At 40.7% G+C, this 26,151-nt stretch overlaps 1 protein-coding gene across 3 annotated transcripts in view; it reads right to left on the bottom strand.

The window, feature by feature from the left end:
* The window catches only part of LOC147014154 (AF4/FMR2 family member 4-like), a 104,302-nt gene that overhangs the window by 28,889 nt on the left and 49,262 nt on the right, over window positions 1-26,151 (bottom strand). For 2 of the 3 annotated variants that reach the window (XM_085851864.1, XM_085851862.1), the window contains exons 2-11: window positions 25,587-25,707; window positions 17,766-18,614; window positions 14,736-14,777; window positions 13,099-13,182; window positions 5,007-5,043; window positions 4,521-4,569; window positions 4,166-4,217; window positions 3,921-3,955; window positions 1,566-1,716; window positions 91-1,395 (exon numbers count right to left, since the gene is read on the bottom strand). In XM_085851864.1, coding sequence (XP_085707990.1) covers window positions 91-1,395; window positions 1,566-1,716; window positions 3,921-3,955; window positions 4,166-4,217; window positions 4,521-4,569; window positions 5,007-5,043; window positions 13,099-13,182; window positions 14,736-14,777; window positions 17,766-18,614; window positions 25,587-25,707 — 2,725 coding nt within the window. The remainder of the gene's footprint in view (window positions 1-90; window positions 1,396-1,565; window positions 1,717-3,920; window positions 3,956-4,165; window positions 4,218-4,520; window positions 4,570-5,006; window positions 5,044-13,098; window positions 13,183-14,735; window positions 14,778-17,765; window positions 18,615-25,586; window positions 25,708-26,151) is intronic. The other variant, XM_085851863.1, reaches the window with a different exon arrangement.

Genomic DNA, 26,151 nt, shown 5'->3' with positions numbered 1-26,151 from the left:
GCAATAAATAGTCCATAATATGATAGACCACAGCATTCAAAGGTGCCATCATGAATCCTGGAACAACAAAAACAAAAATCAAATCATTACCTGTCGTTTCCGTTTGACCTTTTCCGGAGAAGCCGGTTGTAGAGGTGAATGGTCATGCGGGTCACTCAAATGCCGATGCCCACTAAATGATCGTCGATCAGAACTATTTTGTCCTTGGTCCCCTCGGGATACCACAGAAATATCCTTTGAGGCTGCTAATACAGGTGGTGTGTGCGCAAGAAGTTTCAAGTCTATTTTGACAATAAGGGAGGGCACATTACGTGCTTCATCACCCTCACCCGTCAAGGGTGGGAGAATAATTGTAGCCCCAGGTGAATCACATTCCTTGACTACCTTGCACGACTTACTGGCATCTGGCTCAGAGTCAGAGTCCGATGACAAAGATGAAGACGACGACGATGATGATGATGTGTCCGTATCTACAAACTCAGGACTGATGGGCATACTTTTTGCTGGCACCCTTTGGTGCTTGGTCTCGGCTGTGAAAGTTGGTGGAGGATGTGGTTCCTTCTTGACGGTTGCTTTTCGACTACCACCCTTTGCCTTGGATTTGCTGCTATCTGTTACTGTTGACACACTACCCTCCACAGTCTTATCCTTGGAAGGTAAGCTTTCTGCATAATCAGTTTTACACCATTCCTCCTCTTCTGGACGAGCAGGCTTTTCTGTCCGCCGCGGCTGCTTACGGCCCACACTTCGACGGACTGTGCTACTAGTTATCGCCACTGAGCTTTCCATTCCTGCTGCCATAGCTGGAGACTTGTGTGGTACATCAGCATACTCAGCCCCCTTGTCGGGGCTTTGAACCTTCTCATTACGCCGTGGTTGTTTGCGGCCGATGCTGCGCCGTACTGTCGTCTCTGTTGACACACCCTGCCCACCTGAAGGCATACCCCCTTTGTGTAGTACATCACTGTATTCAGCATCCTCATCAGGACCACTTGACTTTTCCACCTTTTTTGGCTGCTTGCGACCCAAACTGCGTCTAGGTATACTACCGCTGACTGTCGGCCCAGTACCAGTTGGAGCATCTGACTGCCCTGGAGACTTCTGTCGTCCACCACAAGTCTTGCTCTCGGAATGCCGTGGTGCCTTGCCTCGTTCTCTTCCAGGTACTCGTGTCTTCTCTTTTGCCTCTTGAGATCCCGCAGGTCCTCCAGGAGCTATGATGGCACGTCCCTTCTCAGTTGAGCTCCCAATTTCTCCTCGTGGGTAATCATGGCTGGGAGCCTTTGGCGTACTCCCTGATTCTACACCCGGTGCTGGAGACTTGTTTGCATTGCGGTTCACTTTTGATAGCCAGTTGTCCAATTTCCACTTGTTTGTTGGGGGTGGCTCAGGCTGCTGGGTTAAAAAATAAAAAAAATAAAAAAGATTAAAAGTTGGAGAGGATGAAGCAGGATGGTTAAGATCATAATTGAAGGTTTAGGCAGCCGATGGCAAAAAAACATCTGGGAACTGCATGGGAAATAAACACTTCAAAACGTAAAAATGAGACTTGATTGGCACTGTACCTGTGGCGATGCAGACTGCACAGCTGGTTGAGGTCCTTCACTATCACTAGAGCTGCTCTCAGAGTCAGATCCCGAGCTGCTCTCAGATTCACTTGATGATCCAGATTCCCCACTTGATCGCCGACCTTCAGCAGCCGCCACAACAGGCATGCTGTTGAGGACACATTGGCCGCTTAAAAATTAGATGAAGGTCACATGGGCACCAGGTGCAAAACACCAAATTTTGCATTCCTCATTTTAAAAGATAAATTAATAATCATCTGTATTCTCATCCTAATTTTAACAGTAAAATGATATGCATAAGACCCAAAAATAGAAGACAGTAGCTGATAGCAGATAATGCAAACATCTAATGGTTTCAACCATTGTTCTTTCTTTGATGCACATTCAGCCATTCATTTGAGCTGGCAGGATAGTCTAGAGGTACAATGCATTCAGAAAGTATTCACACCCTTTGACTTTTTCCCATTATGTTGTGTTATAGCCTGAATTAAAAATGGATTTAATTTTTTTAAATTTTTTGTCACTGATCTACACATTTTCCCCATAATGTCAAAGTGGATTTTTTAAATAGAAATTTTATACTTCCATTCCCTGATGGATGGTAGGCTGGGTGTGTCCTGTCTGCAAGTATTAGCTGGTGGACGTTAGATACCAAAGTGTGTTGAGCGAAGCGGAGGTGAGTTATGGCCAGAAAAATAAACAAATTGCTAATTCCTGATCTAACCTACAGGGGTATTGCATCAGTGCCCCCCGCCCCCCTCCCCCAGCAGATTATGTTACCCCCAGCCATATGCAGCACCAGTGATTTTCCATTTCCCAAGATTAAAAAAGACAAAGAAAAAAAAAACGAAATTCCGTTTCATCAATGGAAAAAATATTTTATTTGTGAACTTGCATTATATAAAAAAAAAATTAAATAAAATAATGTGTGCAATTCTTCATCGACTTAATTTCCAGTGTAATTACCAAAAGTACAGTCGTTAAAAACGAGAACGGCAAAAGGTAGAGCGCATACCTCTGCCAGTCTGAACAATTTGCGTTTTGTATTCCACCAATAGGCCGGATCTGGATCCGAACCTGAACCAAAATCGAATCGGCTTGTTCTTTTCACCTACACAATTGGTCCACCAAGTTTTGTCATGGTTTGTCCACAACTTTTTGAGACATCGTGCTGGATATCGTTTTTGGTCCCATCCCTCAATACCGAAGAATCACTTAAAAAAAAAAAATTCTCGCATTTGTATCCGGATCCAGATCCAGATCCAGATCTTCCCCAAAATCAAATTAATTTGTCCTTGTGACACACCCTTTTTTCGTTGTGTCCACCAAATTTTATCTGAATCTGTCAATAACGTTTTTAGATATCCTGTTCACAGAAGACAGATAGGGGTAAAACCATAGCCTCCATCCACCTGAGGTGGTGGAGGAAACAAAGTAATGAGCTCAAACCAATTTTGAGTTGGGCAGTCTGAAAATGATAATAATAATAATATTAACAACAACAATAATAATAACAAATGGGCTGTTTTTGGTCTGTCAGTTTTGTAGTTCAGCGATGATGGCAGAGAGTTTCATGAATGTTGTTCAATGTTTAAACCTTATGCAGACAACTGGTATGCACAGTACTTGACAGCTTATCGGTTTGTAAGTTTGCATTTCACCTGATTTTTTTTTTTTTGAGGGTTTGTGTTGTATTAAAATGATGGCGTGTCTGTGCCATCCCAATCGAGGAACTCTATAAACATTTTAATTTGTGCGGCATATTCATCGTTTTTGTCATCTTGCTTATGATGCATTGTAAAATTTGATGAATAATAAAGCTGCATTCAACAACGGTTGAGTGGTAGGGTTAGCAAAGATGTACACTGGGCAAATGGCACGACTACCAATTCGACAGGAAAACATAAGGTAGAAAAAAATAGAACAGAGGGAAAGAGACCACATTGAATGACGAGCAAAACAGAAAATGAACAAGCGATTCATTTTCAATGAAAGCAATCCACAAAAACAAGTAATGGTTCATCATTACATTCTTTTAGAATGTTCACAACGTAAGCTGGTGTGGTGAACCATCTCATCATGTTTTCCCCACCTCCTGCACTTTAATCAATGCCTTATTTGGATCAATGGCACAATAAGTTTTCACATTGTATGGTTTGTAGCGTGATTGTAGAATTTTGCCCCAAAGTCTGATACATGTTAACAAGTAAAGACAAGCTGTAATATGTCCTTTAATGCAGATAATTGTGAAAAAAGTCTGTCTGTCCTAATGCTCAACTGACGATATAATGGCAAGTGACAATTTGTGCCCATTGAAAGTTCTGTGTAAATGGTGAAAGAGAAACAACTAACCTGACAGGCATTGCTGGAGTAGCTTTACCTGGAGCCTGGAAAACAACACATAATAAAGAGTGAGTGGTTTGCCAACAAAGTAAATGGAAGCCTCAGCAAAGATCATTCTTACATAATGCACCCCAATCAGAATTTATGAAAACATGCAAGATTTAAAAAAATAAAAAAAATAAAAAAAATAAAATGTGTGTAAATTGAAAAAATTGTAGAGAATCAGCAGACAGCTGTCACAGGTACATCATCACCTGATCATTGTCACTTTCATCACTGCTCAGCTTCAGATCGTCTGCTAGGTTTCTGAAATGGCAAAGCACACAAATGTGAAAAATAAATTAATTCTTACACTTATCCCATACTCATGTGAAGTACAATAGAAGAAGCAAACTGAATGTCAGCTCTGACCCTCAGGTCGTACTCTCTGTTCAGGGTCAATTGTTACAAACATCCATGGAATCCTCACGTCATCAGCAGAGTACAGTCAGAGATGAAACAAAGAAAGAAATAAAAAAACAGGAAAGAAAGAAAGAAAAGAACAAAACAAATTAATAAATAAAACACGTTTCATAATAACCAGGGTGATATTTGCTCCAGAAAACTTACGAACTGTCTGTAAGATTGTGTGCAGTCTTTGTGGGTGCAGAACATCGTTCTGAAGAAACAAAACAGCCAACCAAGGTCAAGATTGCAGTTCACAACAGGGCATGGTGCCCGTATAAGTATCGCAAAAGGTGTCACTCAACGCATTACTTCGAAATTGTCACTGTACCAAGATGCCCAAAATATTTATAGAAATATTCCACGATTGGAGGTGGTTGGTAGATATTTTTTAAAAAATTTTAAAATTTCTTTTTTAAAGGTTGGGTGAGAATGAACAATCAGCCTAACATTGAAAAGGTGTGTAAAATGGTACTTATTCGAATCTTGAACCATCACATCAGCTTCAATGTCTGGGGCGAAGAATTTTACCATTGAAGATGCAAATCAGTGCCACTCCAAAAAACTTTTGCCAACATGTGCACTTGAAACACAATTTTATTTTAAAGCAACATCCAGTAGTTTAATTGGGAATATAAATTAAAAACTCACTTTGACTGGAGTATGAAGAACCAACGTGCTGTGAATCCTGAAGTTGACACAAGGAACATGATTAATTTATGGAATCAATAAATTTGACTGTTTCAATAGTACAAAACTAGAGAGTTCATAGAACACCTTACCCCACACAGTGTTCAAGTGAAAAATTAAATTGAAATAAAATAAAATGGAGATGTTAAAAGCCATATTTAAAAATAAATAAAAAATTCTGGAAGTTTAGCGTTGTTTATGCAGCGTCTTATACACTACCTTATTTAACATGTCCAAGTACTGCTAAACGGAAGGGTTTTGAAAGTGTCAAAAAGGCGATGTGTGATCTTCAGTGTTCAAGTAACATTTTCCGGTGTATTAACCGGAATCTCAAGGAGATGGGGATGGGTCAGGCATCTGTCTGGGGGATGGCCAGCCGGAGGCCCCTGGAGTACTGGTGGAAAGTGGATGCAGCGATGCGCTGCTCCGGCGCATGCTCGCATACCTGACCTGACTGCGCTTTCTTTTCTTTTTTTTAATCGGCGAGAAAAAGTTAAAAGCCAGGGGTGCGGTTAATACACAGATATAAAAAATCAGTCATAAAACAATCAATTTTTCAATGCTGAATTCCAATTACAGTGGAATCTGGATAATAAGCATATGCACATGTTTTTAGATTTAGTGCAACACAAATGCACTTATTTTCCATGCGCTTAGATTCAAAAAGTCTGACATAATATGTGCTTATACTGTATGTCTTCAAAAAGCCACGACCTGCGCTTATAATGGTAAATGTTCTTCAGATTGGCTGCATAGATGTCAGTTTTTACATCATTGTAATTTTAATTGTCCGTAACTCAAAAAAAAATATTCAAAATACACTTTCAGTCCTCGAGCACATACAGTATCTGTTTAAACTCCGCAACAAGTTCGTTTTCCATGTCCGGGTAAAAGGCCCGTCTTCCGCTCCCCATCTTCTTCGAACCTTTCTCACTCTTCACCATTCACATCAAAGTCCGAGTGTCAAGTTCGAATTTATTACATGTCTGACACTGGTTCGTGCAAGAGTTGGAAAATGCGATAATCTCAATCATCTTTTAACAGGTGAGTGATGGACGCTTCACTGCCGTGTCCATTCTGATCGTGATGAAAAACATTTTACGACCCTTTATCATAAAAGGTTCGTAAAACACCCTTTTAAGACCCTTGATGAACAACATTATTTTGAACGTATAACTCTTGTAAGTACCAGTACCAGACGTGAAAGAAATTCGGACTTAAATTTTGTGTACCAATAAAACATGAAATACTGTCATGATCGAGTTGATAATAAACTCTACGATAAATAAAAAGTAATTAGACTTTGAGTTTACCCCCAAAAGGTTTGACAGAATTACAAAACAGACCTCAACATTCCGATAATTTTGTGCTTTGTTTGGATTTCAATTTTTTGGTATTTTGTGCCAATTAAAGTTAATCCACAAACGTATTTAGATCTAGGTTGGAAAATAAAATGATCAATTTTAATATATATTTTTTTTTTTTGAGGGTGAAAAACAGGGGTGCGGTTAATACACTGGAAAATATGGTATACAATTAAATTCAAATAAAATAGAGACGATAAAGGTTGTCGAAAAAAAAAAAGAAGAAGTTTACCACTGTACATGCAGTGTCTTATACGCCACCTTATTTAACATGTTACATTAGTTCTTCATGTCTGTTGTTTGCGTCTTTTATGACGTCCTAAAAACAGTAAGTTTCCTGTTTGGAATGATTTTCATTTTTGTTTAACTGCCAGGCACACAGACAGTGAAACAATTATCTCACTCCTCAATGTACCTGTGCGATCAGGATGAATTCAGAGCCAAAGTACTGCAAAACTACCAATTCATTTTCCGACTCGTGTTCAAAAGATAACATGCAATTTAAGTCAAGTTGTTCATCCATCATAAATTGACGTTTGTAGACAGAATAACAGACAGAAGTGAACCAATTGTTTAATAAAGGCAGTGACGTTTTATTTTTTATGAAAGCATACGAAGCATCCCTCCCCCCCCCCCCCCCCAAAATCAGAAGCCCGAATGAGGTCGTCATACCAAAGATACTCGTTACTCTAATGGAGACAAGGCATGTGATCCATTCAGAGGTTTGAGTCCTTCATAACAAGCCCGTCTTGACGTCCTCGCATCTCCATTTCGCAGCTTTGAGTGCCCAAGGTGACAATCACGTCGATTTGTGGATGCGGGTATGCAGCCATACGTTTGATGCACCATTACAAATTTCCCATGGGCGTGGAGGCCATCTGGCCCAGCCTATCTGTGCTTTATCCAGACCCCATTGTCATGTATAACGCCAGCCTACCTTTACAGCCTGGAGACGGTGGCACTGACAGAGAGCCAACAACAGAAACTGCAGGTTTGTGAGAACAACTGGGTCAGGAAGATTGTGGGAGTGAAGAGGGTGGATAGAAGAACGATGGATGAACTGAGGGAGAGATTGGTGTGCAGATGAGTTTTTCGGGGAGATTGGTGAAATTCCGAATGAGATGGGCTGGACACTTGGTGCAGCTGGGAGAAAAGAGAATTGCAAAGAGAGCAGATAGATCGAGGGAACAAGATGGGAGGATTGTGTGAGGAGGGATATATAGCTTAGGTATGGGTAGTTGGAGAGTGGAGGGAGTTGGCTGAAGACAGAGGGAGGTAGAGGAGTATTGTGGTCGAGGCAAGGTAGAAGCTTAGTGCCATTGGACCTCACCCCTTATAAAGGAAAGAGGAGGATGAGAACCACAAGTTTAACTTGTCAGTTTATTCTAAAATCTCCTAAAATTCCTCCTCTGGTTCTTCTGTTCTTCCCTTACCCTCATTGACAGACTGCTCGCAGAAACAGGGAATAATGAATCGAGAGATTTAACAGACAGGAGAACTGTTGTGAGTGTGTCAGATTCTGTGTTCAATTGTGTACCAGAGAGGATTGGTTCATGCTGTGTACCAGAGAGGATCGGTTCGTCCATGGAAGCATCAAGCACTTGGATTGGGTCTGGGAATCCTAACAGGATCAAAATCAGTGCTGACCATCCTAAATCACTTTGGTCGTTACATTAGTTATAATGAAGTGAAGCAGCTGGAGACAGAATTTGCTGACATGTTCTGATGTAGAACGGGACACCTCTGAAGGCCTCAATCTGTGCAGTGACTTAGAAACAGGTGAGTACCTCATACCGGTGAAACCACACTATTACTTCTGAGTATCCAAAATACAAATGATATTGCACCGACAGTTCTTGCAGCATCTCAAATCTTCCCTCTGAACTTTCAGCATGCGCCTGGGACAACTATAATGTCAATACCGAGACTCCTGATAGCAAGAGCACATTGCATGCTACCATGGGAATTTGTTAACAGAATAAATTAACATTTGAGATACGCCACAGGACCCCACTTGTTAACACCGCAGGGAAATTCAGTGGTCAGCTTAGGAGGAATTTTGATGGGGAAAAAGGGGGGGGGGGGAGGGCGTGAAGGTAATAACTTATTTTCTCAAGTCACTGAAACTTGCTCAATTCAAGCCGTTTCCAACCTGATTAGGTGACAGAGACCAGACGGCATCGACTTCATATGGTTACAACAATCCTTCAACCGTAAATTGATACTCTTTAATGGGTTCTTCTCAAGATTCGTGACCGATATCCTCCCCAAAAACTGTGATCACGTATGTGGACCCAATCTCCCTACGCCCCCCCCACCAGAAACTATGTTGAGCAAAAGACGACTGTTCGACAGTTGAATGCTGTACCCAAGACAAACCGGGAATACGCTAAGGTCACTTATGGCCTCGCTGTTGCCCTGAAGGCGTAATTAATTCAAGCTCTGAAAGCACCAGCTTTCGATGGACTACTCATCTTACTGGGGAACTTCCATCTTGACCTGGCATATTTCAGTGCCAGCAGGACCTCTATAGCTGATTGAGGAATCGAATACCTCCGCACAGAAGTCGGTATATTGGCCTCGGGATCACTGACAGGTTTCATGAAAGGGAAATTCTGCAATCGATATACCAGGATTCATCAAATTGTTGCTGCTGTCATGGAACGGGCATTATTCTCCAAGTACAAGGACACACTGGCAGATGATGAGGCATCTTTCCTGCGATGACGATGTCGAAAAGTGGTCGAGGGTTCCTTCCTGAAGGATCTCACCAATACATACAAAACCTTCTTCCATGGCACCATTGATGGGCAACATGGAAGTAAAGCAGCCAATTGGGTCATGCAAGTGTATCTCATCAACAGGGTGCAAAGGTGCGTCAGGAGCTCTAGTGGACCGTGCGTACCAACGATGTTCAGATACACATGATGTTCACCACATGGACCCCAGAGCCTACAACATCCTGGAGGCTGGTGCCTTGTCCATTCTGCACACGGAAAAGTCCTGGTGCCTTGTTCATTCAACGCACGGTAAAGTCCTACTCGAGGTGTACAATTGACCTAACATTGGAACAGACGGTGAATAGGGATGCTGCGTCTCCTATGAATGGCATATCGGCATTAGAAACTCTGAGAGTGCCTTCATGAGGTGGTCCATCACTTGCGCTCAGTGTGGCATGGCACTGTCAGAACTTCAGCAATTTGTTGACCCTCAGTAGGGGGAGGAACCAGCGAATCGGCTACGAAGTTGGAGAATTCTACAAGACAATTCTGATATTGATGCCCTCTCTAACACCCTAAATAGTATCTATAACAAATTCTCAAATCACTCGCCTGCCGAGCTAGTCATCGGGGAAGTCAGCAAAAGAGGAAACAAAGAAATTCCTTCTTGGTATACTTACACAGGGGACAGAACTCCGAATGAATTTCGAAAGCGAGAATACGGTCGACAGCTCTCGATTTCTGAAGACCGTGGCAAAGACCAAAATTTTGAACTTTGCTGCAGAGAATGCCAAAATATGCAGGTCTACAATGTGAAGCATGAATGGAGCAGAGGGAGTCAGAAACGTGTGTGGACGAACCCTGGCCGTCGTGGTGAAGACGAGCGACATATTCAACGTGACATATCCTGTCACTGATGTTCCACTCTCCCTCGCCCATAGCGATGGTACTCCAAATAAGACAGACAAGGCAACCCTCAAGAAAGCCCTAGAGAAGAGACAGAACACTGTGATCATCGATGCCAATTTAGCATGAATCAAGACCACTGTAAATAATGGTGGAAACATCCTCCATGAAAGCATACTCCAGCACAGCAATTGCAAGATCAGGCTCCATGTCAGAGTGGAATGGAGCTCCTCAAGAACGGTGCCTTCAAGGAAGAGTTTTCCCCATTTCCTCATGCAGGAATGGAGGAACCCACAATATGGGTCAATCATTGTAAACAAAACCGTGTAAGTTTCACATGGTGAAAAATGTATGGAGATGAAGAATGATGAGAACGACTTGCTGCAAGTCACCGAATCACATCACCTTTAAGTTCAGCATGAAGAATCCGATACTGTCATTGCTTTCCACCTGAGTAACATTACTGGCGGAAACATTCTGGTAAGATCCTACGATAGCGATGTTCTTGTCATACTTCTTGGCTTCGTAGGAAGGTCGGATGATAGGTCTATAGTCATGGATTATGGCTCTGGCTACCACCGAAGATACATCAATGTGTCAGATCTCACTGCCCATCTCGAGGAGCAACAACACAGTCTCACTGAAGCCGGGATTGGGCTTCATGCCTTGACTGGATGTGACTTCACATTGTCATGGAAGTCCCAGCCATCACATCACATGTATTTTCATTGTATGGCTTCAAAACCTCCGACACAAATGAGGCACGGTACCAGGCCTTCATGCTCATGAGTGGTGGAACAGGGAAAAAGCTACTGGACAGAACAAAAAAAAAATAAACTGTGCATTCCTACCACCTTACACCACAATGCTTGAAAAATCATCTCAAATGGGGCCAGTTTGTGGTGAGAATGTGGAAGAGGGCCGACCAAATCGATCCCACTGGTGGGGCAAGTCCAACAGAGTGTTGGTTGGAAGGAGACAGCGAATGGACTGGGACTAGAATGGTACCTGGGCAATTCAGTCCCAGAGTTCCTCGTAGCCCCAATTCCGAATGAAGATGAGACAATGTTGAAGTGACCGATACGGAAGATGGTGATTCAGACAACGCATGGAATGAGGAAAGAAGAAGAAAAAGAAAAAGAAGAAAAAGAAGAAGAAAAAGAAGAAGAAAAAGAACAAGAAAAAGAAGAAGAAAAAGAAGAAGAAAAAGAAGAAGAAAAAGAAGAAGAAAAAGAAGAAGAAAAAGAAGAAGAAAAAGAAGAAGAAAAAGAAGAAGAAAAAGAAGAAGAAAAAGAAGAAGTAAAAGAAGAAGAAAAAGAAGAAGAAAAAGAAGAAGAAAAAGAAGAAGAAAAAGAAGAAGAAAAAGAAGAAAAAAAAGAAGAAGAAAAAAAAGAAGAAAAAGAAAAAAAAAAAGAAGAAGAAAAGAAGAAGAAAAAGAAGAAGAAAAAGAAGAAGAAAAAGAAGAAGAAAAAGAAGAAGAAAAAGAAGAAGAAAAAGAAGAAGAAAAAGAAGAAGAAAAAGAAGAAGAAAAAGAAGAAGAAAAAGAAGAAGAAAAAGAAGATGAAGAAGAAGAAGAAGAAGAAGAAGAAGAAAAGAAGAAGAAAAAGAAGAAGAAAAAGAAGAAGAAAAAGAAGAAGAAAAAGAAGAAGAAAAAGAAGAAGAAAAAGAAGAAGAAAAAGAAGAAGAAAAAGAAGAAGAAAAAGAAGAAGAAAAGAAGAAGAAAAAGAAGAAGAAAAAGAAGAAGAAAAAGAAGAAGAAAAAGAAGAAGAAAAAGAAGAAAAAAGAAGAAGAAAAAGAAGAAGAAAAAGAAGAAGAAAAAGAAGAAGAAAAAGAAGAAGAAAAAGAAGAAGAAAAAGAAGAAGAAAAAGAAGAAGAAAAAGAAGAAGAAAAAGAAGAAGAAAAAGAAGAAGAAAAAGAAGAAGAAAAAGAAGAAGAAAAAGAAGAAGAAAAAGAAGAAGAAAAAGAAGAAGAAAAAGAAGAAGAAAAAGAAGAAGAAAAAGAAGAAGAAAAAGAAGAAGAAAAAGAAGAAGAAAAAGAAGAAGAAAAGAAGAAGAAAAAGAAGAAGAAAAAGAAGAAGAAAAAGAAGAAGAAAAGAAGAAAAAGAAGAAAAAGAAGAAAAAGAAGAAAAAGAAGAAAAAGAAGAAAAAGAAGAAAAAGAAGAAAAAGAAGAAGAAGAAGAAGAAGAAGAAGAAAAAGAAGAAGAAGAAGAAGAAGGCATTGTTTGACTCAATGAAACTCGAGCTATTAACCTTCTTTCTTCGTTAAATTTCATCCAACACCTCACCTCACCTATGTTGGAGAAAGATTCAAAATCACTAGTTGGATGACATAATACGAGCCATGACATCATCACATGGCCACTCAACTCTGAAAATAATTTCTCTGTAAACTTCAGGTACCATTTTATATTAGTTGATAATACATTATTATGCTCTACATGGCTTAGTTTACATAAGTAAATGGAGTGTCAAAGTGAAACTTTTATACACTATTAGGGTGGATGACATCACCTTTAAGGGTTGCTGTCAAGGCCAAGGCCTCCCCCCAAAGCTCCTGTCATTGGTCAATTATTATTCGGGGAAACCCCAACGGAAGATTTAAGAGTGATTTTACTCTTGCCATCTTTCACATAAATAAATGTCATTTTTTCTGGCCCTTTTTATCGGATTTTAGGGGGTTAAAGCAGCACTTCTGCCCCAGCAGCAATGTATATGTTAGATGTCGGGGGTGTTCCCATGCGTCCAGTTGCTGTTTTTCACATGAATAAATTGTCTGGGCCCCTCGTCTAATATTGCAGGTTAGAGGATGTGAGTTGTGATAAAACGCAATTTTTTTTGGGGGGGTTGCAATTATACACAATATACATGATTTCTCACCAATTTCAGAAAGTTGGTAGTAAGCAATGTTTGAATCTCTAAGAAAATACTCAGGTTATTTCGATACAGCATTCATATCCTTATTATCATATTACCAATAGCAATTAAAAATAAAAATTAAAACACACATTACCTTCATGAATGAGGGCAATATTTCACGAAATAAGTAAATGTTAAGAGATCTCACCTTTGTAAAGGGGAACTTGGATGGTTTAGCAGTGACGGGTGTTTGGATCGCTGTCAGAGGAGACGAGGGCCATTGTGTCATTTCCTAGGAGGTTGCCATCAGAAAATTGTTAACACAGACTCTCTGCACAATGCAGGAAGATTTTGTGAACATTGCACGATATATGATGTGCACTCTTTCAAAAAAGATAGTATAATAATGGATGGAACAATAACTATTCCAAAATTATCCTTGATATTAATTGATGAAACCAGCCTTCTCTTTAATCAAGAAAAAAAAAAAAACACACACACAACTATGTGCCAGAAATGTTGTCAGAACAAGTTGAAAAATGACTCAGTGTATTATATACCGATGTAAATGCAAGTTGCACGATTGTATCTGAGGAGGGTAAATGTCGTAACTACAGCACGTAAAATGGTGGATGATACCTCATTTAAGAGCTCTTTGGTCTGGTCAGTGCATGCGTGTGAAGATCTACAAATATCCATATAAACGCAACTGAGTTATGTGCATTTTTGTGGCTAGGTTGTGCAAACAGGCAGCGTATAAGCTCAGAGGTCACTGGTTTGCACACCTACCAGAAGTAAAAACATCATATATATATATATATATATATATATATATATATATATATATCTATATATATATATATGTGTGTGTGTGTGTGTGTGTGTGTGTGTGTGTGTGTGTGTGTGTGTGTGTGTGTGTGTGTGTGTGTGTGTGTGTGTGTGTGTGTGTGTGTGTGTGTGTGAGTGTGTGTGTGTGTGTGTGTGTGTGTGTGTATATATATATATATATATATATATATATATATATATATATATATATATATATATATATATATCCACAAACTATTCAGTCAATTCCACCTAACTTATAATTAATTCACCGAAAAACCTCAGCAGTCTGAAAGGTTTGTGACAATTGTCCTGTCAATGGACATTTAGAGCAAACTACCTAAATATTCCACATTCTATTGGGAATTAATTCCCTTGCAAACGGAACCTGGGAGTCCATTATTTGCTCTTGCTTTGAGAAGTCTTACTATTTATAGTTTTGGGTGCTTTTTGTGTCCATCCTTCTGGAAAGACAGGCTTTAAAAACAGTCAGAGACCAGACTCCATCCATTTGAGAGGAAGCAATTACAAGTGATTCCTACATGTGTATGCCTCTGATCTATGATGTGCACAAGTATTCATATCTTTTAAATATTGCTAATCACCAAGTAATCTCCTGTTCACCAGAAAGTGGACAGACTTTTCTGCTTCAAACTCGACCCGAGTTCCACTACAACTGCAGACATTCACAAGTCGTACACACATGAGAATCCCAATGCTACAGGCCCCCCTCACTCGCCGGACCGGTTTCATCGCTTGTCGACGAGTCATCAGCGACCGCGTAGAGAAGCGTGCACCATCGAAGCTCCCAAGCATGTACCACATGCAACGTCAAGAGCAGTTAACAGATAAATGAAAAACAAGACCCAATCAGTTCTCGCCTAATCAATTACCCCAGGTGGCTAGGATTATATAAATTAACCATTTATGGTTCAACAGACCTAATTATGTTTGATAAAAATTAGGTCTAGGTCAAAAAAGAAGAAAATCCACGAATATAAAATAAAGAACACTCACTCGGAGAATCTCCTCGACACCAACATCATTTGTATTTCCACTCTGCGGAGTGGGATAAAAAAAAAACCAAAAAAAACAGGAATAATAGTGACATGTTTGACAAAAACCAATACCATACAATTAGCAACAGTTAACAAATGTAGCATAGTTATACTTTACATGACTATATTAAATATCCAAGGCATATTAACAAGGCATATCGAGTGGAGATTGATGCCAAAAAGGGAAATTATATGGACGTGCATTAATGAAAACGTGAGAGAGCGGAACAGTACTGGTGTGGAGACGGCGCTACGAGTAAAGAGTGCTGGATAGAGGAGAGCTGAGTTTAATCAGCACGGTATGTAGTTGTGCACTGCAGCAGTGCAAGGTGCGATGAACCACATCTGGAGTTCGGTGAGGCCCGAAACAGACACTACGGCTCAGAACGTTGAGGAGAAGCACCAAGCTATCCATGTACACAGTGACCGAACATTGCGTTTGAACGTAAGATGACAAGTGCAGTGAGCCGTGGTTCAAATAATGAGATTTTTGTTATTTGAAAGCAAACGATTAAACGTTTTCTCCCAAACTAAGAGCACACAGAATAAGTCGTCTGTTTTTTTCCTTTCGTTTAACCTTTTTGAATTGCATGCTTCCGGCAAGGAATGGTTGAAGCCGCCATTATTGGAATGCCACTGCGGCCCGGAGAGCAACAGATGACCAAGCGTGTACTTTCGTCTTTCACGTCAATTTTATTCTGCATCACACGGCCTAGCTTTCACCTCCCTTCATGACAATGCCCTGCCTCCCAGCATGAGTCTGACTTTTCTGCTCCGTCCTTTTTCCTCTGTCATTCTCCAGGGACCATATATGAAACACTGGACGCTCTCTCAATGGACACTTACAAACCTGTTAGAGTTCATAAAACTGTTAATGGAACCAGGAAGTGATGTGCTTTTTTATGGTGGGGGGGGGGGCGGAGGGTAGGAGTGGATAAAATTGAGGCTCATGGAAGAAAGAGGTGATATAGGGTATAAAGGCAGGCAAAATCATGGCAGTGGGGCCACGGTCAGATGCAACAAGCAACGGGATGATCGAAAAGGGGGTTAAAAAAAAAAAAGAGGAAAGAAAGAAACAAACAAAAAAAATCCAATTAATCATATACTTGCACAACACAAGAAAAACCTATATTGCTCCAAAGGTGAAAGGGTTTGAGCCCACAACTCAAAATAACCTCGAGAAGGTGCCCCGATTGGCCTGAAATTTGCAAAGATGTGTCCAAGGCCGAAAAAAAAAATACATATATATATTGCCTGCTGGATTATAGTGAAACTGGATGAAGTGGGGTGTTAAATCACCCTCCAACACTAGTTTGCTTGTCCTATATACTTCTATCCAATATATAACGTAATGAAACAAATTTGCTGGCTTTGTAACTGACTCATCAAGTTATCGATAATCTAGATAATCAACTAGGCCCCATTTATCACAGAGGTTTCCACCGTTGAATCCCAAAACCTTTCCGAACAATGGGTCCACAACCTCAGTTGTGTCTAAAGGTCACCAAATCAGGCAGTGCAGTGTTGCCTATTGACATACAATCATTGTCAAGGGGCATTTTACGATATTTTAAAAATAAACATTTCTTGTGCTTTCATTTTTTTGGCCAGGCAGGATAGCCTCGAGGTACACCCACCCACCTGTGAGCTGCCGAGCCTGGGTTTGAATCCCAGACCAGCTATAAACTCCTGGTGTTTCACATGCAGGGTGAGGCATCGACGTGTTTGCCGTCCCATGGATCGACGTTAAAGGGTGTCCTGTCTGCCGGCATTAGTCGCTGGATGTTAAAGATCCCACGGTGTCTTTCACCAAGAGTGGGCCAGACATCACCAGCACCCTCAACAAATTACAAATTCCTCCCTGGACTGTGGATAGTAAGTGGTCTGGTTCTCTTGGAGGTTTAAAACTCAGTTAAACTGATTGCTATCTTAGTGTGTGCTTGAGGTCGAGGCAGCAGCTTCTGCACTATAAAAAAGAAAATAAAAAAATTGGACAAGATGGTTTGCCTGTTTCACGTCAATGGTAGTCTTCGCATGCAAAGGACAACCAACACACAAGCTTTACAAAATGAATATATGTTGTGCCTTCTGAACACTTAAAACATGCAATTAATTTAAAAAGCAAACAACTATTTCCAAGGTGATTGCCGAGGCTTCCTCGGGCCCCATGATACAAACATGAACTTAACGTAACTGTGTCCCACGCCAATGTACATGTCAAAAGACACGAAAATTTATATTCCAATTTGCTTCTTCCGTATGTTCACGCTATTGTACAACCTCACTCTTTCTCTCCCATACACTCCGACTACTTCCTGCATACACCACTGCACGTGAACTGCCATCATTCTAGCCGCCTAGAGGACACGGTTAATCTTTTGCTGTTTATTAATTACAAATGCTAATAAAATTAATGAGCAAATGTAACTATGACGACTCTGTGGCTCCTCATTTAAATATCAGTGCAAACTGAAACAAAACCTGGTGTTGGCTTAGCAGTTAGGGTGGTGGCTTGGGATCCTAGGGTCCTGAGTTCAAGCCCCGTTGGATGCTGAATTAACACCAGGGGGGTTGACTCAGCCTGTCATCCTTCGAGGTCGGCGAAATGAGTACCAGTGCTGCAGCCAAAATGCTGCACACGAAGGGTAGGGGTATTGATGGATTGATTAAATCTGGTATTGGTGTGGTGCAGGCATGATGGGCCGAATGGCCTCCTCATGCACCTTAATTCCTTGTAAATGTAAAACGCTTTAGTTTCTCTCTTGCACGTACCTTTGCAGTAGTCATATAATATGCACGTGAACCCTGAGGATTCCATAAATCCCATTTGAAAAATGCTGCATGACAGTGTTGGCACATGCAGAGTACTTCAATGCTACAGCAGCAAAGACTACTTGTCATTTTGAATAGTAGTGCATTAAAAACAATAATAATGTAACAAATCACAAATAATGGGGAAATAACCAAACAATGAAGATAAGCCACTCACCTCAGCTTGTGCTGGGATGGTCAACTTGCTCAACTTGGCTTTTGCGTTGACAACCGAGGTTTTACTATCAACAACTGACGGTGGTGGCACAGATGTCGGCCCACCAAAACCCTGAAGGCCAAAGGAGCTGTCGACACCTGGACCAGATGTTCCACCAACAGAAGCCTCACTTCCAGCCTGGTCTTGTCCATCCATGGGCCGCACATAGGCAGTGGGCTTCTGCTGCAGCGGTGCAACCTTGCTGAGTGAGGCGGGGAAGGTCTGCCCCGTGGGAGGTCCTGACCCAGGTGGTGTGGAAACAAAATTATCTGAATCACGTGGTGACTTCGCTCGATGTCGCTCCCTGCTATGATGCTGATCCAAACCGCTAGATACTACACGAGACGTGTGGTCCACGGATGCCGAACTGCGTGCTGAGTAGCCATGACGCACAGCTGTTGAGGGGCCTTGTGAATGTCCATAACTGTCTCGGCCATAGCCATGAGAAGCTGTGTTCAACGAAATGGAGTGCCGGCCTTTTCCAGAAGAGCTGTGGCCACAAGCACGTGGCCGCCCCTCCGCTCCCTTTTTGCTGTAACTGGAGTAAGATGAACTTGATGCCTGGACTGAGCCAGCTTGACGAGCTGTTTGGTTAACACCAGCAGTGTTGTGGAACGAAGACGCAGCACCTGGACGCTGGTCCGAAAAAAAGGATTGGTCCGATTGGTCATTTGGCGTCAACGGCACTGCCACCGCGGGGATTCCTACAAAGCGACTCTGGTTTGATCGGTTGCTCAGAATATCTTTCATCTCGTCGTAATTGCCAAGTGTATTTTGGATGAGGCTCGAAAGCTCATCCCCTTTATTTGTCTGCAACAACATGGGAAAGCAATGTTAACCACTCAAAAATATTGACTTCATGTGGAATGATAGGCAGATGAGGTTTAAGGATTTACTTGGTATTTCTCACCTCCCTCAAGTGTTTCACATGTTTGATAAAGACTAATATATGAACAGTTATACAGACTAATATGATATATAAACAGTCTTAAGAGAATCATTGTAAAACTCATGCTGCAAAGCAATAGGAACAGGTAACGAAAACACAACACCCAAATGATGGGAATCCAAACGGCTCAGCAACTTCCTGAAAGGAACAATATACACCAGGGTGAGAACTCAATTGAGAATTAAAACCGAGCATAAGAAAATGGGGGGGGGGGTAATAAGAGAAAGAGGTCCAGCACATTGTGGGGAGAGAAGGTTATAGGAGATAAGAGTAATGAGAAAAGAGGAAGTTTCATTGATGAGGGCATATGTAAGAGGGGAAAGAGAGGAGTGGTGGTGGTGAAGGGTAGTTGTGTGGATGGAATAAGAAGAGCCAAATAAGAGTGGGGGCAAAAAAGGTTTGCACTGAACCATTGCAATTATAGAAATGCATCAAGCTGAAGACACCTGCAATAAGACGTGCTAGTTGGTCTTAAGTTGGTGCGCAATGCAGCTACACACTGGAGTGGCGACTCGGTGAAAATTCCACGCGATGCTTTTCAATGCCCTGGGGCATCACCCAAGAGCAACTTTAGAGTTTCCCTCGTCATCGGGCGTACTATACTGTATGTTGCATGGGACACGCCTGCAAATACCTTCATTCACCTGAGGTGCCCTATGATCGATGGCGAATATAACAGGCTTTACTTGAGCAAATTGACGGCACTTTAACAAAGCAGTTATGTCCATCATCAATGTTTCTCATGATATCTGCAAAGGGTTTTCGCATGTTTGAAGCCCCGTTGAGTCAGGGCGAGTTTGGTTCAAAAGGTATTTGCAATAGATAGGACAGGATGAATGAATGACTGCAAAAACAAACAAATAAGACTAACTAAACCAATACACCACCGTTTTTATCAATTGTTTTACCATTTGATTTCAAACGGTATTTAAAAACAGCAGGAAACGAGAGGGGGAGCACTCGGGAAAGTGCAAAACCTCCGCCGCCAATACTGCTGGGTCACTTAAGTGAACCTAATATCTTATTCATTAAATATGTCAACAGTGCTGACAGAGTTATAGTTCTTTTCTCCAACATTTTTTTTGGGGGGGGGGGGGTTGGAAATCATTTAAATTTTTTTTTGGGGGGGGGGTTGGAAATCACTTAAAACATGCAGAAATGCAAAAAAAAAATTTTTTCTCTAACAATTTTTTTTGGGGGCGGGGGGGGGGACCAAGTCCAAAATCTAATGGCATGATCCTTGGACCATACCTAACCCCCCCCACCAAGTTTCGCGAAATCCGTCGAGGAGTTTTTCCGTATTACTGTTCACAAACAAACAAAAAAAAAAAAAAAATGAACCAATGTCACCCCCAGGGTGACCAGTATCTTGCCAAAATGTGAACATGAGTGACTTATTTAAGGTCACACTGAGGTGAACAGAACTGCTATCCACTCGGAGCGACTCCTTGAGGAATATCTGCCTACGAGAGATTCCGATGATAATCGTTTTACAGAGTGACCATGAACAATACGTGTTTGCCTCATAACGTTACCCAATGACGTCATAATGGCTAAAGCTTGACATAGAGAAAACACTCATTGAGGACTTCAATTTGAGGTACTACAGGATATGGTTCCTAAAACTTGAAAATTTGACTTTGGGGTCAAATATGTTCGACCTCAGGCACTAGCCCTGAAGGTCAAGTTCGATCACAAACAAACACTAATAAACTGAGCGCGAAGCCATTTACTACATTCCCACAAAGTTTGGAGATGATTCGATGAAAATTACTCAAAAAGAAGGGTTTCATCGAACTCCATAATTGACTTCAAAGTGATCTTGACATTTGACCATTAAGTGCACTGAAAAGTATTCCAAAAAGACAACCATATATGAACCCACAAGAGTTTCCAATGAGAACTTTGCTATACAGAGTGACCTAAACAAGAGTTTCTGATGTGAACTAAATCAATGCAAAATACATGAAAAATGCAGTTTTTCATCATAACATCGTCAAATGACGTCACATCGTCAAAATAGTTGTATGTTTAGAAAGCCCTCGTTAAGGGCTTTAATTTGAGGTACTACTCCATATATGGTTACTGAAACTTGAAAATTTGACCTTAGGGTTAAAAAAAGAATGACCATTCGGTTGACCTTGAAGGTTAAGGCCGATTAACATCAAAAATTAATCAGCTGAGCACCATACCACACCCTATATATCCACCAAGGATAGAGATCCTTCGATCAATGTTACTTAAAAATTAAGGGTTCCGTCGACCTTGATTATTGACCTTTTTGTGACCTTGACCTTGACCTTAACAATTTAGTATGGTTGATAGTATGTCTCCAGGACTCATATACATGAACTATCAAGAGATTTTGATGAGAAAGGAGAAAATAAAATTTTCATGAAAAATCCGTTTTTTCGTCATTTGATGACGTCATAGCGTCAAACATTTGACAGATCTGGAAAGCACTCAGACCCATTCATATGAGATATTACTCGATATGGTTCCTAGGATTTCAAAATTTGACCTTGGGTCAAAATATTTCGACCTCAGGCGCTATCCATGAAGGTCAAGGCCGATCGCTACCAAAAACTAATCAACTGAGCCCCAGACCATAGGCTATATTTCCATGAAGTTTGGAGACGATCCGATGAAAATTACTAAAAAAATAACGGTTTCGTCGACCTCTAAAATTGACCAGAAAGTGATCTTGACCTTTGACCTTTCTGTGCAATGAAAGGTATTCCAATAAGACAACGATATGTGAACCCACAAGAGTTTCTATTGAGAACTGTGCTATACAGAGTGACCTAAACAAGAGTTTCTTATGTGAACTTAAGCAATACAGTATACATTAAAAATGCAGTTTTTTCGTCATAACGTCGTCAAATGACGTCACATCGTCAAAATCGTTATATGTCTGGAAAGAACTCATCAAGGGCTTTCATTTGATGTACAACACGATATGGTAACTGAAACTTGACAATTTGACCTTAGGGTAAAAAATGAATAACCTTCAAGATGACTTTGAAGGTCAAGGCCGATCACCACCAAAAATTAATCAGCTGAGCGCCATTCCACATCCTACATACCCACCAAATTTGGAGATCATTCGATTAAAGTTACTCAAAAAAAATAAGGGTTTCGTCGACCTTGATGCTTGACCTTTTTGTGACCTTGACCTTTGACCTTGACCTATATATTTTCGTACGGAAATGGTATCTCTCCAGGTCAGTTGTAAATGAAATATCAAGAGATTTTGATGAGAACTGAGGAAATAAAATTTCCATGAAAAATCCGTTTTTTTTTGACATAGCGTCAAACTTTTGACAGATCTGGAAAGCACTTATCAAGCGCTTTCATGAGGTATTACTCGATATGGTATCTAAGATTTCAAAATTTGACCTTGGGGTCAAAAACTTTCGACCTCCAGCGCTAACCATGAAGGTCAAGGCCGATCGCCACCAAAAATTAATCAGCTGAGCGCCAGACCATGAACTCTATTCCCATGAAGTTTGAAGACGATCCGATCAAAATTACTCAAAAAATAAGGGTTTTGTCGACTCCCCTGATTTGCGACAAAGTGACCTTGACCTTTGACCTTGAAAATTTTATGCGCTGAAAGGGACCTCTATTGGACTCTGATATGCGAAGTTACAAAAATTTCCAATGATAACTGTGCTCTGCAGAGTGATCGATACGTGATTACAGACAAACAAAAACAAACAAACAACAACAAAAAAAAACATACAAGCATATCTTGCAAAAACTTCATTTTGGCAAGATAACAAACAAACAAACAAGCAGTCATTGACTGGTACTTACAAAATCGTCAACTTGACCTCTGACCTTGTCTAATAAAAGCTGTATCTAGAGAAGGTAGCGACGCAAACCAGAAGTTTCTACGATGATTCTGTACCAAACCATCAAAAATCGAATGTTTGACCTCACTGTGACCTTGACCTTTGACTGATTTTGACCAAAATCTAATCAGCACTAGCCATCGCCCTCCTGAATCACGTGGTGTAATTTGACATTGGTAGCTTCCTCCGTTCTCAAGTTGTCATTTTTTGGATATTTGACCTCACTGTGACCTTGACCTTTGTTGACCAAAATCTAATCAGCACTTGCCATCACCCTCCTGAATCACGTGCTGTAATTTGACATTCGTAGCTTCTTCCGTTCTCGAGTTATTGTGCCTACAAACAAACAAACAAGCAGTCATAGACTGGTACCTACGAAATCGTCAACTTTACCTCTGACCTTTTCAAATAAAAGCTGTCTCGAGAGAAGGTAGAGAAGCAAACCAGAAGTTTCTATGATGATTCTGTACCAAACCATCAAAAAAAATCGAATGTTTTGGATGTTTGACCTCACTGTGACCTTGACCTTTGACCGATTTTGACCAAAATCTAATCAGCACGAGCCATCGCCCTCCTGAATCACGTGGTGTAATTTGACATTGGTAGTTTCTTCCGTTCTCGAGTTATCGTGCCTAAAAACAAACAAAGAAACACACAAACAAATACACAAACAAGCAGTCATAGACTGGTACTTACGAAATCGTCAACTTGACCTCTGACCTTGTCTAATAAAAGCTGTCTCTCGAGAAGGTAGTGACGTAAACCAGAAGTTTCTACGATGATTATGTACCAAACCATCAAAATCGAATTTTTGGATGTTTGACCTCACTGTGGCCTTGACCTTTGACCGATTTTGACCAAAATCTAATCAGCACTAGCCATCACCCTCCTGAATCACGTGGTGTAATTTGACATTGGTAGCTTCTTCTGTTCTCGAGTTATCTGTACCAAACCATCAAAATCGAATATTTGACCTCACCGTGACCTTGACCTTTGACCGATTTTCACCAAAATCTAATCAGCACTAGCCATCACCCTCCTGAATCACGTGGTGTAATTTGACATTGGTAGCTTCTTCCGTTCTCGAGTTATCGTGCCTACAAACAAACAAACAAACAAACAGAAACGGAAGGCATCAATATACTTACGAAATCTTTAGATTTCGTAAGTAACAAACAAACGGAAAGGGGTGAAAACAGTAACCTCCGATCTTCGATGGCGGAGGTTAATTAATGATGTCAATGCATATGAAACTAGAACGGGCACTCAGTCGAGCGCATACCTTCGCCAACGCTACATTTCCCCCCTCCCCCTCCCCAGGAACCGTTGATTGTGAGGGTATTTAATCCCTTGCCACATCTGCCATCTCATATGTGTTATTATGGCTTAAAAACATTAAATTTCCTGCTGTTTGACACTGATTCACGTACATTGTACAATTTCTGTATGAACTCCCTGATCTTTTTGGGTGTCGGTGTCAAGTCAATCTGATGACAACTGGTCACATTATAAGAAATCAAATATTACACATCACAGGATAGGGAATTGAATTCTCAACACTTTGAATCTACTTACATACAAATTGTATATGAATTGACTGCGTTATGATAATAAAGGTCGTTGACCCCCCTGACCTTTGACCCAAACCGCTAACAAAGGTAATGATGTCATTATGTCATATCGTATATCACAATATTGGGCATTGAATTCACAACATTTTGGCATTGGTTGCATGCAAATTGGATAAAAATCGACCGCACTATGGCAAAATGACGATTTTGACCTTTTCATGACCTCGACCTTTGATCTGATCGCTCCCAAAATCTAATCACATGATCCTCGGATAATAACCAATCATCCCACCAAATTTGCTGTGATTCAGTTCAATACCTTTGGAGTTATGCGAATAACAAACAAACAAACAAACAAACACACATATTCACAAATAAATAAATAAATACACAGCGACAAAACATAACCTTCACAACAAAGTTTGCGAAGGTAACTAGAATGGCACTCAGTCAAGTGCGTACCTCCGCCAGGCCGAACAGTTCACATTTTGTATCTAACCGATAGGCCGGATCTGCTGACCTGAACCAAAATCTAATCGGCTTATTCTTGTCACCTAACCAAATTATACACCTAGTTTTGTCATACGTCATACCTCATCCATAACTTTTTGAATTATCATGCTATATTTCGTTTTTGGCACCATCTCTCAATGGCAAAGAATCACCGAGACGTTTCTAGAATCCGGATCCGGATCTTCACCAAAACCTCATCATTTCGTCCTTGTTACACACCCAACCTGTCCACCAAGTTTCGTCCGAATCCGTCCATAGCTTTTTGAGATATTGTGCATGGAGACAGACAGAGACAGATAAACAGACAAACGGGGGTAAAAACATAGCCTCCGTCCACCTTCAGTGGCAGAGGTAATGATGAAATTTCCCGAGGCTGTATGTTATGCAAGATTTTACACTTTTTGGGTTTTTAAAAAAAAAAATAAAAAAAAACATTTTAAACAATGTAGTCACGTCGGTAAATAATAATAAATAAAAGCATGACTTCATTAGCACAGCCTGAATGACAGTTATTCACATGAAACAGATACTGCAGAAACACCCAACTGTATGTTTACATTATCGAGAGTTATGATTGATAAAACACACAAATGCTTCCAAATTCAACACAATGTACGACGTATGATAAAAAAAAACAATAAATAATTTAATCAATTAACAACTGACGGCAGAATATGAATCAGATAATTATCATGGTATATAGATTATCATAAATTAGGTTTATGACCTTAAAAATGTTTATGGGAAAGTAGTATAGTCTTGGCAGCAAATTGTTTGGAAAAGCAAGATGGAACTTCAATATGATTCGATCCGACGAAAAAATGAATGGACAGGGCCTGAACTAATCAATATCCCTCTGGGCAAAATAAAACAAAATATAAATAGTGCATGCCTTGTAAGGTTCCTTGAACAGGTGCTCTGCACCAGCTAATGCCGCTTCCTGTTGGAGTGCCTCCTGGTTGCGTCGTTCCCACTCACGGCGTCGCGCAGCTGCTCGCTCCTTCTTATCAACCCTGGTGAAGACGGAGGATGAAAGACACAATATTGAATTGAAAGATGAAAAGGAGAGCAAATCCAAAGAGGAACTTCAATCAAATAATTCATTTATACAGGTAGTGGAAATAAATAAATGGAAACACCAAGGCAAAGTCACTTAATATGACATTGGGCCACCACGTGCAGCCAGTGCGGCCTGTATGCGCCCTGGCATAGAGGCCACCGGCATCTGGAATTCTGCAGGAGGGATGCGGCGCAATTCTTCCACGAGAAAGTCAATCAACTCACACCTGTTTGATGGAGGCGGAAAATGCTGTCTCGGGTGTCATTCCAGAATATCGCGTAATTGCTCGATTGGGTTCAGATCTGGTGACCGAGAAGACCATGATATGTGCACAACATCAGAGTCATGATCATCAAACCATTTGGCGACCACACGCACTCTGTGGATGGAGGTGTTG

This window comes from Eptatretus burgeri, chromosome 13, assembly GCF_056783735.1.
Source record: "Eptatretus burgeri isolate ZD-2024b chromosome 13, Ebu_testis_v1, whole genome shotgun sequence".
Lineage (NCBI taxonomy): Eukaryota > Metazoa > Chordata > Myxini > Myxiniformes > Myxinidae > Eptatretus > Eptatretus burgeri.
Note: the sequence above shows the minus strand (reverse complement) of the source record. Positions and strands in the feature narration are given on the sequence as shown.